Genomic DNA, 16,615 nt, shown 5'->3' on the forward strand with positions numbered 1-16,615 from the left:
ATAAATAACCTAATTAGTCTGTGATAATTTGTTAACATATAAGTGACAAAAATGTTGTGTAGTAGTTATAGAACTGGGCTTGTAACTTTTCAGATTCAAACTACTGACAGTATACCCATAAGAAATGTATTTAATCTTTTAAAATAATATATCATTCACAATCCCTGTTGATCATAAGGAAAAAGCCTCCAGCATTTGTTGTTTTCTTGTATTGGTGACATTTCAGAGCCCTGACTCTACAGTTTGTCTATTTTATTGGACAGAACCACGTTTCAAGAGGGTACTGGGCTCTGGTGTGTCCACCCCGCCAACTTCCCTGATGACAGCATAGGCACCCTATTGGGTCTCTGCCTCCTGCACCCCCAACCTACCTCCACCCTCCCCTCAGCCAAACAAGGCAAGCCAGAAAGCAGCTGGTGGCAAGAGCTCTAAGAATAAACAGGCACGGTGATGGATAGAATTACCTCGGCCTCCAAGTCCCCTGCTTTCTGACCTACACGCGATTATATCGGGAGGAAATTTCCATCAGGATCCGTTCTTTCCATCAATCTGGGCTCAGGGCTCCTCTCTCCTTCGCTTTAGCCCTCTGTCAGAAGAGCACATGCAGCCTCCAACCCCCTTTCTGCCTTGTTCACAAACAAGGAGCTGTGAATCTGCAGTTTTTTAATCCTGTGGCCTTTTTTGGGGGGGTGTGGGGTGAGGTAAATTACAAGTTCACTGTAATTTCGGTGAGGGGGAACTGATTTTTCGAGGCCACAACATCCATGGGTACCCTATGCAAACTGGATTAACAGGGAAAAACAGTTTCATTTCCACAGGAAGGATATCAGTACAAACATTTTAACATACAAGGGATTACAGTCATAGTCCTCGGTGCATCATGGCTGAGGTCTCGGCCGAAGGTATTGTGTCATACTTGAATTGTCAATCCATTTGTGTGTTTGTGTGTGTGTGTGTGTGTGTATGTGGTCTTATTCTTGAACTTAAACTACCAAGAAAGTTAATTGTTTTTCAGAGCATGGATTGTCATGGTAATTGAGATGCTAAATTAAAGCATGAATAATTGCAGTCTTTTTTTCTTAACTTGACATGGGAGGAATTTAGTCAATTGACTACCTTCTAAAAATACAGCATATCATATGTTCCAAGTAGCATCTGCTTCTGTCATATCTGCTGTACTGCCTTCCAGTGTGGTTGTGCCCTGAGCTCTGCTCCCAAAGTATAGCATATCTAGAGTATCAGTCTACCCTGGAACCCATCTGAATATCCCCTACCAGAGTTGCCATGCACATGAGTGTCAGATCTGAAATGTTGGTGTTGACAGGAGCCCTCAAGAGCTGAAGTGCAGTAACAGGTGGAGGGAACAGTAATGGTCTGGTGTGAGGGTTCACACACTCAACTTGCTCTGCTGACACATAGCACAGGAATCAGAAATTAACTATTTGGCACAACTTAACACAAGTGCACAATAAGTTGTCCTGTACATTTTGCTCTGTTGCTATGCAATGAAATCTACTACAGAAACCAGTAAAATAACCAAAGAAAATGAGAATGACAATGGACACTTTGAATCCAAGATGTAACAATGATGGAAAAGTACCCATACCTTGCAGCTTGAAATGCCTTTTTTTAATTGATCATTTCCACCACTATATTTGAAGTGTATTTTGGGACATGGAACCAAAATGTAGACAGAAAAACATATCAGATGCCTTTTTGATGATATTCTTTACATACTTTCCATTTTTTAGCCTGACAAAACTGATGATGTTTTTAACAAGACAGCAATCTTTCTAAAATGCAGCATAATACAGACCATTTGTAATGAACCTCTCCTGGATTTTGAGAGACAGATACAGAAGATATGAGGTGTTGTAAAAGTGTATGAAATTCTTTATGTTGTTCCCAACTAACGCAGAACGTTTCCGGACTGTAGGGGTCAGATTTCCATTTCAGTGTGAGATAAAGTTATGATGTGAATGCCCAAACAATCTTTGAACAATTTTTTTCTACAATACAGTTCTGTCAAAACCACAGAAAAATGTCCCAAACATAATGACAACATCCCCTTGTGGGGCTTTTAGTCATGAAGAATCCTCATGGAGGGCACATTTAAAATTTTGTTCCAAATGAATGTATTAAAAGAAATGGCAGGAAAGGTTTAATATTCATTGCTAACATTCCTGATAAAATTTCCATTAATGAACATCTGAAATCCAAACTTGAATGAAATCAAGTTAAATAACAGGAAATAATTTAGGAAACATTGTATAACATTGTTTTGGAATATGACTAATATGTCTGCTGTCATGAAATGCTTATGGCTCCCCCTTTGTGACTTTTCCTAAACAAATGCATTGAACATTCTGATATAATTTGGTCAAATGGATTCATGTCTGAGAATTTTGATTGCTGCGTGTAAAAAAGGACTCCAGTAGTCATGTAGCTATCTGAGTTATGAATAGGGTTTGGTGCCAAAACCGGTAGCAGGCAGCAGTTTCAATGCGACCAGTAACGTTACCTACAGGAATCTCAACGCAGATGACAGTGATTAATTTCGGTGCCACTAGCTACACTTGAGGCCAGAAGTTTACATACATCTAGGCTAAAGACATTCAAACATACAAATCCACACATTTCATGTTACCATACATTTTCTGTGTTATATACTATATCAGATTTTCAGTGGGTCCAAGGTTTACATACACTTTGTTAGTATTTGGTGGCATTGCCTTTTAATTGCTTAACTTATATTGAATGCTTGGGGTAGCTTCTCACAGTAATTTGCTGGAATTATTGCCCATTCCTCCTGACAGAACTGGTGTAACTGGTTTTTGGGCCTCCTTGCTCGGACATGCTTTTTCAGTTCAGTCCACACATTTTCTATGGGATTCAGGTCAGGGCTTTGTGATGGCCACTTCAGTACTTTAACTTTGTTGTCTTTAAGCCATTTTGTTACAACTTTGGAGGTATGCTTAGGATCAATGTCCTGCTGGAAGACCCAGTTGCAACCAAGTTTTAACTTTCTAGCTGATGTCTTGAAGTGTTGCTTCAGTATTTCTAGATAATTCTCCTTCCTCATGATACCATCTATTTTCTGAAGTGCACCAGTCCCTTTTCCAGCAAAACACCCCCATGATGCTGTTACCCCCATGCTTCACAGTTGGGATGGTGTTCTATGGATTAAAGGTGTCACCCTTTTTCCTCCATACATAGCACTGATAATTATGGTCAAACAGTTCAATTTTTGTTTCATCTGACTAGAGAACACTCCTCCAAACAGCTAGGTCTTCATCCTGGTGATCACCTGCAAACTTTTGGCTTTTTTATGCCGGTCTTGGAGTAGGGATCTCTTCCTTGCACAACAGCCTATCAGGCCATGGCGATGTATGATTCTCTAAATTAATGAAGATACTTTAGTAACTGGTGCCTCCAACTCCCTCACCAGTGCCCTGGGGTTCAGTTGAACCTGTCGAACCAAAGTTTGTTTAGTCCTGAGAGTTAATTTGTGCCTCTTTCCTGAACAATGCAGTGTCTGTGTGGTCCCAAGAGTTTTTATATTCGCATACAATTGTTTGTACAGATGCCCATGGTACGCTCAGTTATTTGGAAATTGCTCCTAAGGAGGGACCGGACTTGTGGTGGGCCATAATGTTTTTCTGAGGTCTTGGCTAAGTTGCTTGGATTTTACCATGGTATCAAGGGCAAAAAGGCAGTGGCTCTAAAGGTAGGCCCTTAAATACAATTAACTCTCAGTTAACTCCTAATTGTAACAATTGCCCAATCAGAAGCTTCCAAAATGTCATTACGTTAATTTCTGGAATCTTCCTGACTGTTTAAAGAGACAGTCAACTTGTGTATGTAAACTTTTGATCCACTGGAATTTTGATATAGTGAATTAAAGCTGAAATAAATCTGTAGTCTAATCGGTTGCTTTAAAATGACCTCTGATGTGAACAAAGTAGATGTCCTAATTGACTTGCCAAAAAAATGTATTTTAACATGAAATGTGCAAAGTTGTGAAAAACTGAGCTTGAATATCTTTAGCCTAGGTGTATGTAAACTTTTGGCCTCAACTGTAAATGTAGACTATGAGAAGTATGCGTGCACATACATGCATGCATGCACGCATACAGCGTAGGGAGTTCTGGATGTAGACTGGTTTTATTGGGAGGCAGAGCGAGATTTTAATTAATTTTTTTTTTTTTGGGGGGGGGGGGGGGCATCAGTTGTGATGAGTAGCGCAGCGGACCTGGGTGTAAAAATGTGAAGTAACTCTTGCTAAGAAACGGTTGTGGATTATGGCTATCCTTGTATGAATTTGTACAGTCTGATCAACATGTACCATTTAGCACTTCTGCTTGTCTTTAAAACAATGGCTGTGACAAAGAGTGTGGTGGCGTAAGTATAAAAGAGGCTTGCACCATCAGAAACGCAACAGAAATGTCCCCAGGGTACACACTGATTTGACTGCCATCCAATAAGCCTTCATTGACAAAATTATCAGTCTTGTTGAATTTGAGCTTCGTTTTCTGTTATTTCGTCTGAGATCTCTGAGATCCACTTTTAGTGTTTATAAGGCATTTTGATACGCTTAGCTGTAGGTAGGCCTCCTCTTCGCTGTAGCTAGATCACTGACCTTATGTGAGAATTTGAGAAGGAGAACTAGGTAAGAGTTGTGACAAGTAGGAATACTTGACAGTGGAGAATAGCAGCAGAGACAATCTTTCCATTTCAGAAAATAACAGTAGTATGAGAGAAATGACAACAAATTATGAAATTGAATAGTTGAAACAAAATGTTTTTTTAGCAGAATGGGCATGTAGGTGAAGTCTGACATGATCACAGACTATAGTGCAAAGAAAATATAGTGACCATGAGCGAGATGAGTTTTCTTATTTTAAATGTTTTTAATGAGGTGTTGCAGACAGTACATATGTACAAATTGTTTGAATGTGGGTAGATAGAGAACAGGGCGAGGTAAAATGAATGTAGAAACATGGCGTTTGCTGATAAGAACGTTTTCTACAGTAGCCAAGAAAGTACACAGTGGTCAGCTGGTGTAACTTTTTAAGAAAATCAATAAATGTGCCATCATGAAATGCATATGGGTGCCCGTGAGTGACTTTTGGTAAACATATGCATAGAAGATTGTGATGTTCTGATAAGTGCAAAAGACAATTATTATTTAGCAAATACAGTTGCAATCAAAATTATTCCACCCCTGAGGAAACTGTAAATATTTTTAAATGTATGCTTTTTGAGAGACTTGAAACTAAAAAAACAACGTCACTTGTGTGTTCTGTTAAATGTATTTTTTAAGATTTCCGAGTAGCATGTAAATTTTGTATTTCAGCCATATCATAAATATTCAACCCCCATTCAATATCACCATTTAAAAAATATTTACTGGTCTGTAGAGTGACTAAATTTTGCGGAAACACACTTAAGCCCTTAGGAAATCCATAACGATACTGTTTGCTTCACCTGTGATAAACATATAAATCCCACCAATGCACTTCTTCACATCAATTTGAAGCTGACTAGCAAATATGCCAAAGGAGCTCTCTCAAAAGTTAAGAGAAGAAATTATTTCATTGCATATAAAAGGCAATGGATACAAAAAGATCTCCAAGATATAGAAAGTTCAAAGAGACACAATTGGCAGCATCATAAGGAAGTTTAAAAGTCATGGAATAGCGGTAAACCTACCTGGATGTGGAAGGAAGAGTAAAGTTACATAAACTGGTATCAGGCACATTGTAAGGACTGCTGAGTAAACCCCTCATATTACTGCCAAAGGCTTACAGGATGACCTTTTGAAAGCTGGAACAAAAGTATCAGTGCAGACGATAAGAAGGATATTGAACAAGCAAGGCCTTCATGGCCGGACACCTCGCCGCACTCCACTCTTAACCAGTAAGCATATGAAAAATCGACTTGAATATGCAATATGTCATTTGGATAAGTCTATGGAGTTTTGGGAAAATATTTTATGGAGTGATGAGACAAAACTGGAATTGTTTAGACCCATGGATAAGTGGTATGTCTGGCGCAAGAAAGGTGCAGCTTATGACAAGAAGTACACCATCCCTACAGTCAAGTATGGAGGTGGGTCAGTCCTTCTGTGGGGGTGTTTTGCTGCTTCTGGTACTGGCAATCTTCAGGGTATGACTGGCACCATGGATTCCTTGAAATGCCAGGCCATTCTGGAGAAGAATGTGATGCCCTCCGTGCATAAGCTGAAGCTTGGTGATCATTGGACTTTCCAGCAAGACAATGATCCCAAGCATCCAAGTCAACCAAAGCTTGGTTCAGGGTACGATCTTGGAATGTCCTTGACTGGCCTTCTCAGTCCCCAGATTTAAATCCCATTGAAAATCTTTGGTGGGATTTGAAGAAAGCAGTGGCATCATGAAAACCAAAGAATATCGGTGAAGTTGAAGCATTTGCACAGGAAGAATGGGCCAAGATTCCAAAAGAGAGGTGTCAGAGGCTTATGGGCACTTATAGGAAGTGTTTATTGGAAGTTATAAAAGCTAAAGGATTCCACAAAGTACTGATTTTGGGGGTTGAATAATTTGGTCATTGATTTTTTTGGAGAGATTTTCATTTTTTTTCTTATAACAAATAATAAACTCAGCTGTATGTTTTCAAAATCACTTGAATATGTTCTAATAAACATGTATTTCTGTTTAGAAAGGCCTTAGTTGATACATTGTCATGAAATTTTATTCACATCACAAAGACATCTTATGGGTTAGAGGGGTTGAATAATTTTGATTGCAACTGTATAAGTGTAAGAAATTGTTAGTGTAAGAAATGAAAAGATTTGCCTGAGGGCGTGGCAGGAATCGATCGTTTGACTTTGCACTTCCCAGTCAATTACATTACCAGTGCGCCACCGTCAAATAGCTGTCCAAGGTGTGAAGTTTCTTGGTCAAAATTGTCTGTGGTTTTAAAGAAGACAGGCCAGTAAGCACAGCTGAGCTCCGGTTGTATCCATATGGCCTGCGGTTATATCCATATATTGTAGCTGGTTAACTGAACATGTAGATGGTATGTCATAATACAGTCTATACGTTCGGTGAAAGACAGGGTAGATGTGGTGCAAAAGCAATAGTTGAGACGTAATAAACAATTATTAGTGAGCAAATAAGCATTTATAAGAAATTTAAAATTTGCTTCGATCCATAGACCACAACATTACCACTGAGCCACAAACTGACTAGGTGTTGAGATGGTAAATTTTCTTGTGTGTATGTGACACTTTGATTGGCTGGTGTAGGCGAAGGATTGGCTGGTGTAGGTAAATGTTCAATGGGGAGACGTATTGTTTGTGGGCCTGCATTAAGATGATGTAATCTGGCAGGACAAATAATAATAATAATAAGAAAACACAACATCCCCTCAGTTTGGGGCTTTATTGTGCCGGCATGTGAAGTTGTTTGTGAATTATGTTTGTTGAAATAGGATCAGAAGGTACAGAAATGAATGTTTTTAAAGGCTGAGAGTCTGTGGTCATTGTGATTATTTCTGTAGGAAACCCTGCAAAGTGGCAAACTCTCGGTGCTGTATAGGTATGGGGCATGCCGCCCCGCTAAGGCGTAACTGCATACCTGCCCAATCTACGGCTCTGGGTAGGCCTAGTACAGCTAAATAGTGCGATAACTTCTTGTTAGCTAACGGTTATGAATTTTTCTACCTTAGCTGGCTATCAACTGTTGCCTAGGTGTTTCTACCTTGTGCTTAATAATAAAAGTTTCAAATGCTTTGAAGTGAGTAATATTTCCGAAGACAGAACATCTCAAGTTAGGTGTTGTCACTGTTTACTGTGGGGAACAGCATCTATAACATGTTGGCTACAAGGTAGTTTGCAAATAGCCTAGTCTACCTAGCTCTATTAGCTAATGTTAGCTAACAGTTACAAAAGCTATTTGGATGATATATTTTTCATAACATTATTATGGTTTCACATCTCAAGTGTTGTTAGACTATAACATGACGATGAAAAGTACTGACTATATAGTTTGGCTATTTAATTTTGGAGTAACCACATTAATAAAATTGAGTCTAACAGAATTCACTTACATAAAGTTTTAAAACTGAATTAACAATGGCAGGATACATTGAGGTCAAATGCACTGACAGTTTACATTGTGGCTAGCTGAAAATCTGAACATGGTTCTGATTGGATAGCAATCTAGATGGATAGCATCAACAAATACAAAACATGCTTTCTTCAGATTCATCTCTGCTGACATGCCCACTCCTGCAATATGCAATCTACACACGCACACACACACACAGTTAATTACTTAGTCATGTATATCAATGAGATCTGAACATCGCCCTTTTGGAAGTTCTTGATGACATGGTAATGGTGTAGTACATTTCTCATAAGGAAACCATGATTTGTCAGCTTCATTACATTCAAAGGGTAGTTGTTTTTGCTCATCTGAGCAAACAACTGTTTTACCTTGTTTACCTTGCTTGCTAAGTTTACCTTGCTTGCTATTTAAGTACAAGCTGATGGTCACGGGGATCTTTTATGTTCATCTCGTGGAACTTGTCCTTTACGACAAGTTCCATGAAAGGACATCTGCTGGTGTCGTTTTCTGCTTGAGCCACCTTAAATGTATTTGCAGGTTTCCATCTTTTGCAGCCCTTATGTTTGCTTCAGCTGGCACAAGAAGCTGGCCTTCATGCCGATTGAAAGGAGTCACGTCTGGCTGCCACAGATTTGTATGAGTGGCAAGACCTCTTGCAAAGTCATGTATCATGACATTTGGAATTTGCTCCTAAGATTGCAAGGGATCTGCAAAATCCTGTGGACTTTTGGCTCTTACAAGGATTTTGATGCTGTACACCACATTGCAAGGGTGCAATATGACTGCCTAGCCACCTAGATAAAAATTAATTATGGTTAAGGCAAATGCCTGCATTTCCTTACTATGACTTGTGACAGTGTTTACTGATTGCAATATTTTAAATCAAAGCTATAATTACGATGCTTTACAAATGTAAACACCTCACAGCTAGACCAATGAGGGTTTGTAGCTGGAGGGGAAGGTATCGCGTGTTCTCCCTTGGCTGGTGTGATTCAAAACCGGAGATGTTAGTTATTTTCCTCTGTTCGTAAGAACAGGGCACAATTATAATTAAGAATGCACTGGTTCCGTTGCCACGGGTTAGATATGAAGGCGCTGCTTCATATCCCGCTTAAAACTGGCCTGAAACGGATCAGTAGCATTCAGGTTACTCTCCGTTCGTAAACGGGGCTATGCTGTCATCAGAGATCTGTCGCCGGACTGTCAATATCCTAATGGGAGCATCAGAAAATTCACAAATGCGCGGAACAACACAACAGATATATCCATGACCACAGCAAGAAAGCGTAACAGTTACTATGTTTTACTCTCGTGTTAATCTGACTCCATTTTACATGATAAATTAAAATTTGGCTTTAACTATACGTGGAACTTGGGAGTGATTACACTCGACTCTATCTTGTGCCATCATTCCTCAATATATGCTCCCGGGTTTAGCATTATTGTTAAATCTCAGTTCGGTGAAGAATCCAGAGGGTAGGAGGCTGACCACCATAATACATGCCTTCCATGCCTGGCTTACATGGATAGTGCATAGACAGTTATGAGCCCAGGATGGTGCGTATCTATCGGGCTCCTTCAGGCGAATTTGACAAGAACCGACGTACTACGCCCATGGGTTCTCTTAAGCCAAAACACCAGAACCAATACCAATCCCTTAACAGGCAGATCGTGGTCACCTATCTAACTTGAAGACTCCACTAAAGACGTTTACTGTACTAGACCCCTGATCAGTAGGTCCTAGTCATAATTGCCCCCCTGAGTATTTAAACGGAATTTCGGCTGAAAAGAAGATAAAATGGATTAGAGTCATGAAGACCACGCAAGTTAAAATCAGAAGAATTTATTTAACAGGCAGGTAGGTTATTATCTTCAATTCCAAATCAATTATAAGGGTTAAAAACATAAATACAGAGTAAAAGAGTTCTTACCCCGCCTGTTTAGCTACACACAGAACACAGAGTATGCGCAGTGCGGGAAGTCGATTGCGATCTTCCTTGTCTGTCTACACACAGCGCACATAGTATGTGCACGGTGGGAAGTCGATTACGATCTTCCCCGATTGCTTTGTCTCCCTTCCTTTTAAGCCAAATCCCGCGTTTGGTCTAGGCGGCATTACCATAAATTAACCTGGCCGAATCATAAATCTCGAATTTCGGCCCCCACCGGTTGGGGGCTGCTGTTAAAACAATCAGTGGGGAAATGGGGAAAAGGAGATGATTACCAGAGAGGACATTCTATTGTGTTAGTTTTTCCCTGAGTTGCTGAAACTATGTTTTTTCAAATTCTATTTGGTATGAAACATATTTCATTCAATGGCTTGAATTATGGAGGACAGGTACATACCAAACATGCCAAGTGGATGTAATATTATGGTGCAGTTGTCATGAAAATACCCTTTTGTTTAACCATTGTACATGCAATCCATGTTATTATTACATAAGGCATAATACAATAATACAATGAAAACATGTGCATGGTTTGTAAGGTTTTCCGGGATTTGTAAATAAGATATACAGATGGTTTATAGTTCAGATCCAGAAAAGAAATACAAAGTGTAATATCCGAGGGGCCCAAATAAGGGCACTGTGGTACTGTCCCGCGCAGTTGCCCCCACCAGGTGCCGGTCGTTTCACCCTTTATGACCCCAAAACACCCACACCCACAACCACAGACAAAGAGACTAGTTCCCCTTATCTTGGTTGTGTCCAGGTGGTAACATTCCAGAGAGCCAAATGGCCTGCCCATTCAGAGGAAGTCAGAGTGACTTATTGTTTTACCACAAGGCTCTCGGGTCCTTTGAAGTACACGCTGCGTCCCAGCATGTTGGCTCGTTCAAATGTCAGCCTTTTCTGGGTCCCAGTTTAATTTCCCTCTTACACAAATAATATTTACCTGATGCTCCCCAGACCTCAAACATTTTGCCATATAATGACCTAGTTTGCATTTCATGCCTTAGTCTCAGGATGAGGTCCAGCTTTGACCCCTTGACATCTACCTTGCATGCCCTATAAAGTTTCCTGACAGCATCTACCTGTTAATTGTACATATACAAGAATATTGACACAACAAATAAACCTGATAAAATCCTTTAACAGTACTGTGAGGGGGCAGCATGGTTGTGGTGCCAGCTGCAGGCGGAGAGATGGGGGAGTGGTTCAGCCGGCAGTCACAGCTGTGGGCAGTTATGTAATCAGTGCTAACCTTTATATGTGCTGCCTGCAGTGAGACTGGTGGGATGGATGCACACGGCCACGGACAGTATCAGTCACAACAACGACAGTATTGTGACCTCAGCCTCAAATAGATTGTGTGCATTGTACACCTCACTGCCTGTGTGGTTAATTGGGACTTGTTAAAAGTACACTATACACAATACAGCAAGCCACAAGTCTTTAAATCACAGGTTGTGCAGACAATCCATACATTTAGGCTATGATTAAGTATGACCTCTATCATTTGTCTAACATACCTTCAGCATCAGCAGCTCCTTCACAAGCCTTTCTTCTGTGATATCAAGATCACTCAAGTTAGACTGTGAAAGTGGTGTGTAGACCTTCTGCTATTCAGTATTGAAAACAACACCAGATTTTCTGACATATCCCCCAATCCAAGGTGCCCAAAGATGAAAATTTGGTTTTAGCTGAAATTAATTTTCGCCACCACCTACAAAAGCAAAATCATTGTTTCTTGCGCATTCTTACAGGGTGACAACACAATTCTTTTTTCTTCAAGACAAGTCTTACTTGGCACCAGACCTGGATCAAATACGTATTTGTTTTGGATTCAAATACCATTCTGTGCTCTATTGATCTTTCCTGGTGTAATTGAGCCTGCCAGTATGACCAGAAGGCAGGGTTTGCACTTTTTGAGAGTATTTCCTTGTTTCCAATACACCAGACAAGATCAGCAAAGCATAGAAAACTATTTGAATCCAAAACAAATACGTATTTGACCCAGGTCTGCTTGGCACCAGATGGTTTGCTATGATTTCCAAACATAAGGAATCCCAGAAGGCCTCTACATCCACCTGTCCATCAAAGTTATGTGGAGGTTGCTCAGTTTCACTCTGGGAAGGCTGCTCAGCGGGGCCGTGCACAGACATTTTGGTGGGCAGGGGCTCAGCTGAAAAAAAAAAGGGCACCCTCCACCCCCCATCCCCACTATTTTCATCCTGATATTGCCACACGACACCGCGTTCATAATCACACACTATGTTCATAATATGGGCCCTGTTTTGGGTCTTCTGAAACATAATTCCTTAAAGTAATACATCATTCATTTTTGGACCCAATAAACTTATCCAGACATGTTCATGCTCTACAGATAGTATCCCCCACAACACTACAACAGCATTTCACACAGACATCACATACAGTTTAGTCTTCAATGTTTTTTTTTTTTTACCTTTATTACAGGAACAGGAATAACTAAAAACAAAACACTGTCACAAAGCACATGCAATATTATAAACAAATAAATAAAACTAGAAAGATTACAATTCCTGAAGGAATTGTGTGGGCTTGCTTCAAATTCCAACTGGCAGTGTCCTCAAGCCTCAATGCATTTCAATGAGGGCACATAGCTCAGAAGAAGCATGAAACCGTCCAGACCCATGGCGCACCGTAGCGTTACATATACAGCCGAGGATCAGCAAGTAGCGATTATGTTCCAGGGATTAGTCAAATCCTAAAAGTGTCAGGAGTAAAACTTGGTTAACTATATAGATAGCTAGCTGTGGCATGTCCTCGCCTCTGTAATGTTATTTGTTGTCCTCCAACTGTATCGGTGGTCGTAGCGTCCGTGTGTCCATACATCTGTATCAGTGGTGTACCTGTGTGTCATTAGCTCCTACTCACAGGTGCAGGATAGCATACGTATGCGCTAACTAGGTTAACTAAAGTAGGCGAAACGCTAACGTTAGGGTTAGCTAAAGTAACGTTAGGCTATAAAGCTGTGCTTAAAAATCACGTGCCGTTGGAAGTGTGTCCCACTAAACGTCCACGAGTGACCCTCTATGGAGTGATCACAAAAATTGCTCACAAAAAGTTGAATATTTCAAAAAATCTGAATACAAGCAACAATGTCTGGAACTAGCTGGTCATATTTGGTGTAAAAAGTTTGAATGTAGTGCAAAAACTGTAGGACTAGTCAGAGCTAGAAAAATTGGCCGCAAAGTGCAGATAATAAAAAAAATATGAGAGGTAGCAAGAGTGGGCTTGCCGAAGCAAGTCCACTAATAAATAAACATTAATAAATAAATATCAGATCTAATGGTAAACGGAAAAGATAAACATTTTTTCTCTGAAGTAACCAATGTATACCCATTGTGCTAGCAAAATTTCCTTTGGGGCAATAAAGGTTTTCATTATTCAAATATGTTTGGTTTTAACAGCAATTAAGTAAACATTACTAAGGAAAACAATTAAATATTAACCAATCATTTTTTCAGTGTTTCTTCTCATGTCCTATTTGCTATGACATTGCAAAATAGTACACAGTAGGAAATTCACAGTATTGTGAAGTACAGCAGTGTGCATCCATAACAAGTGGGCAACTGTGTCGATCAAGACAAAATAGCAGCGCCCGGTACTGCAGCTGAGGGGTTGCGATTTACTCATGACGCTAAAACTGCGGACCTGTGCATATTATAATATATATAATTAATATAATATAATTATCAATAATATATAATATATTATAATCATATTTTGGTTGGTGGTATTTATAATTTGTACTTTATATAAAATACAAATTCTAAATACCACCGACCAAAAGGGCACTTGTCGATTGAGAGGGCAAAAGGGCAGGGGCTCAAGCCCCCCTTGAGGTCTATCTGTGCATGTGCCTGTTGCTCAGTTTCACTCTGGGAAGGTTGCTCTGTTTCACTCTGGGAAGGTTGCTCAGTTTCGCTCTGGGAAGGTTGCTCAGTTTCGCTCTGGGAAGGTTGCTCAGTTTCGCTCTGGGAAGGTTGCTCAGTTTCGCTCTGGGAAGGTTGCTCAGTTTCAATCTGGGAAGGTTGCTCAGTTTCAATCTAGGAAGGTTGCTCAGTTTCAATCTGGGAAGCAGGGCTGGCCCTAGGATTTTGGTGGCCCTAAACTAATCTGTCCAAGCGGGGTGGGGGGGGGGGATTGGGGGGCGGGTGCTGTTGGATTCAAGCGGGGCGGGGCGGGGGGTGCTCAGTTTCACTCTGGGAAGGTTGATCAATTTCATTCCGGGAAGGTTGCTCAGTTTCACTCTGTGAAGATTACAAAAACAATAACATAATATGTAAGGTTGCATTATACAAGTCCACAGAATAGCACAATTGGGCAATTCAAGTTCTTAAAAAAGGTCCAAACTAGAATATAATTTTTAAATATTACCATTTACTTACCAGGCATACTGAAAGCAACTTTTCTGTGGATATCCATCACAACCACCGGAGATGGTACCCACATTTAAAGAATGAAAAATTGCATTCATGGTCTGTCAACTCCTCAAAGTGTAGATAAGCATGAAGGACTCTTCCAGGCTGATTAAAATATTAAACCTTAGGCATATGAATTGATATACAGTGGATGTGAGGTGACCCTCCAAGATCAATCAGTGATACAAAAGGGACACAATGATCTGCTTCTTTTTGATGCTTGAGGCTTTTTTTTTTTTTTTGCTCCTCTCCAAACTTGAGATTTTTCTGACCATGAAGAATTTCAGGTTGTGGTTCGCTATCTGGTTGGCACTTCGTCAGATGTTTCATAAACTCGGATAGATTGATATAAATTCTGGGGAAGGAACTTCAATTAAATTTTTTCCTTGTGCGGCAATCCTGCCGACAGATGAATGTAGTGAAATCTACAGTAAAGAATAAGTGAACATAATGGCAATACATGTGAATAAAAAATGTACACACACCATACATGCAATAATTCAGGATATAAAAACATAGAGTAACTCCAGAGTTGGTCTACAAAAGATGTAATCACTGTAACACTCTATTAACGTTCCGTATTAAACTCAAACTTTGGAGAGTGTATCAAATAGTCTTTGCGAAATGCTTGACAACATGGGGCAGCTCCAGAATCAGGGTCTTCCGTTCTTGCTTGCAGCGATAACATGTGGGGCTGAAGTTAAGTGGGAACAGGGATTTAAACATTTTTAACTGCATGATGATATGTCTCATCCAGACTGAGGACTAATGTATTTTCTCCAGCATCTGTGACCACATGGATCCCAAGATGTCTGTCACCAAATCCTCTTCCCACTGACTTTTAAGTGACCAGGGCATCCATCTTTTTCCTCATTATTAGGGCATATAAAAGGCCTATATTACCCCTATCTCAAAATGTAATTTTGTTGATTCAGTCTAGGAGCGAGTCGGAGCCAGTTAAAAGAATGGATAACAACTGTATGAGAGTTATATTTAGTGATAGGTCCAGTTTAGAGTATAGTAAGGCAGATAATGAAGTATTTTTATAGGAGTATCTTCTAGAACACACCAATCTGGTGTACCAGCTACTCCGACCCCTCCCAAACAGTAAGAAATTATTCTAATATTAGTTTCCCAATAGTAGTGATGGAAAATGGGCAATGCTAACCCCCCTGTTGACAACGTCTTTTACAAAGGTGTGGGTTCCTTCTGTTCCAGATGAAGAAGAGAGCTTTTGTTCAGTGAAATAAAGAATGTTTTAGTTAAAAAGATTGCAATATACTGAAATAAATAAAGGCATTTTGGTAATATATTAATTTTTAAGGTGTTAATTCTACCAGCTATAGATAATGATAGTAGATCCCAATGATCTATATCCTTAAGACAGGACAGACATATTTAACAAATATTTAAACTGCACAAATTGAGGGGTGCAGTACAAATAAACATACAAATTTCATACAAGTCTCTTGCTGCCAGGTTTCCATGCTGCCAATTCACTCTTTTGTGTATTTACTGTCTAGCCAGATATTTCGCTGAATTATTTTCATAGGTTGAAGACAACAGGGAGAGATGAGGAAGAGTAAGACAAATAGAGTAACATGTTGTCCGCATATAACAAGACTTCATGTTCCACTCGACCTCTCATAGTGACCTCAACCTCTTTGTTGCCATGCCAAATTTAAAAGGGGATCTAATTGGCCTGAAAACTTCATTTGTGTTGGGTACCTGTCTGGGCCAGGCGATTTCCCTCATTACATGTTTCAATTCATTTCAATCTCTCTAATTGAAATGAATTAAAACTAACTCAGCTGCTATTACGAGGTCTAAAGAAGTTTTGAAAAAAAAAAAAAAAAAATCAAATAATCTTTCAGTGACAGGGTTGCATACAAATGACTAGAGAACATTCTCTGGTCTATAAATATTGCCCCAGACTCATCATGAATCTCAGGGATTGTCTGACTTTCTGCCTTTTGACAAAGTTGCTGTGCAAGGATCCTCTCTGTTTTATCCCCATGCTCTTAGTATATAGTATGTGCACCGGGTTCTAATCAGGAGGTACTGAGCTTTATGTGTAGTCAGGAGGTCAAATTCT

The 16,615-nt window shown here is 39.8% G+C and overlaps 1 protein-coding gene across 1 annotated transcript in view; it reads left to right on the forward strand.

The window, feature by feature from the left end:
• Nucleotides 1-414: 414 nt before the first annotated feature.
• Nucleotides 415-16,615, forward strand: part of si:ch211-266g18.10 (titin) — a 125,872-nt gene continuing 109,671 nt past the window's right edge. Inside the window, exon 1 of the mRNA XM_064320945.1 lies at nucleotides 415-902. Within this exon, the coding sequence (XP_064177015.1) occupies nucleotides 881-902 (22 nt within the window). The 5' untranslated portion in view covers nucleotides 415-880. The remainder of the gene's footprint in view (nucleotides 903-16,615) is intronic.

This window comes from Anguilla rostrata, chromosome 1 (assembly GCF_018555375.3).
Source record: "Anguilla rostrata isolate EN2019 chromosome 1, ASM1855537v3, whole genome shotgun sequence".
Taxonomy (NCBI): domain Eukaryota; kingdom Metazoa; phylum Chordata; class Actinopteri; order Anguilliformes; family Anguillidae; genus Anguilla; species Anguilla rostrata.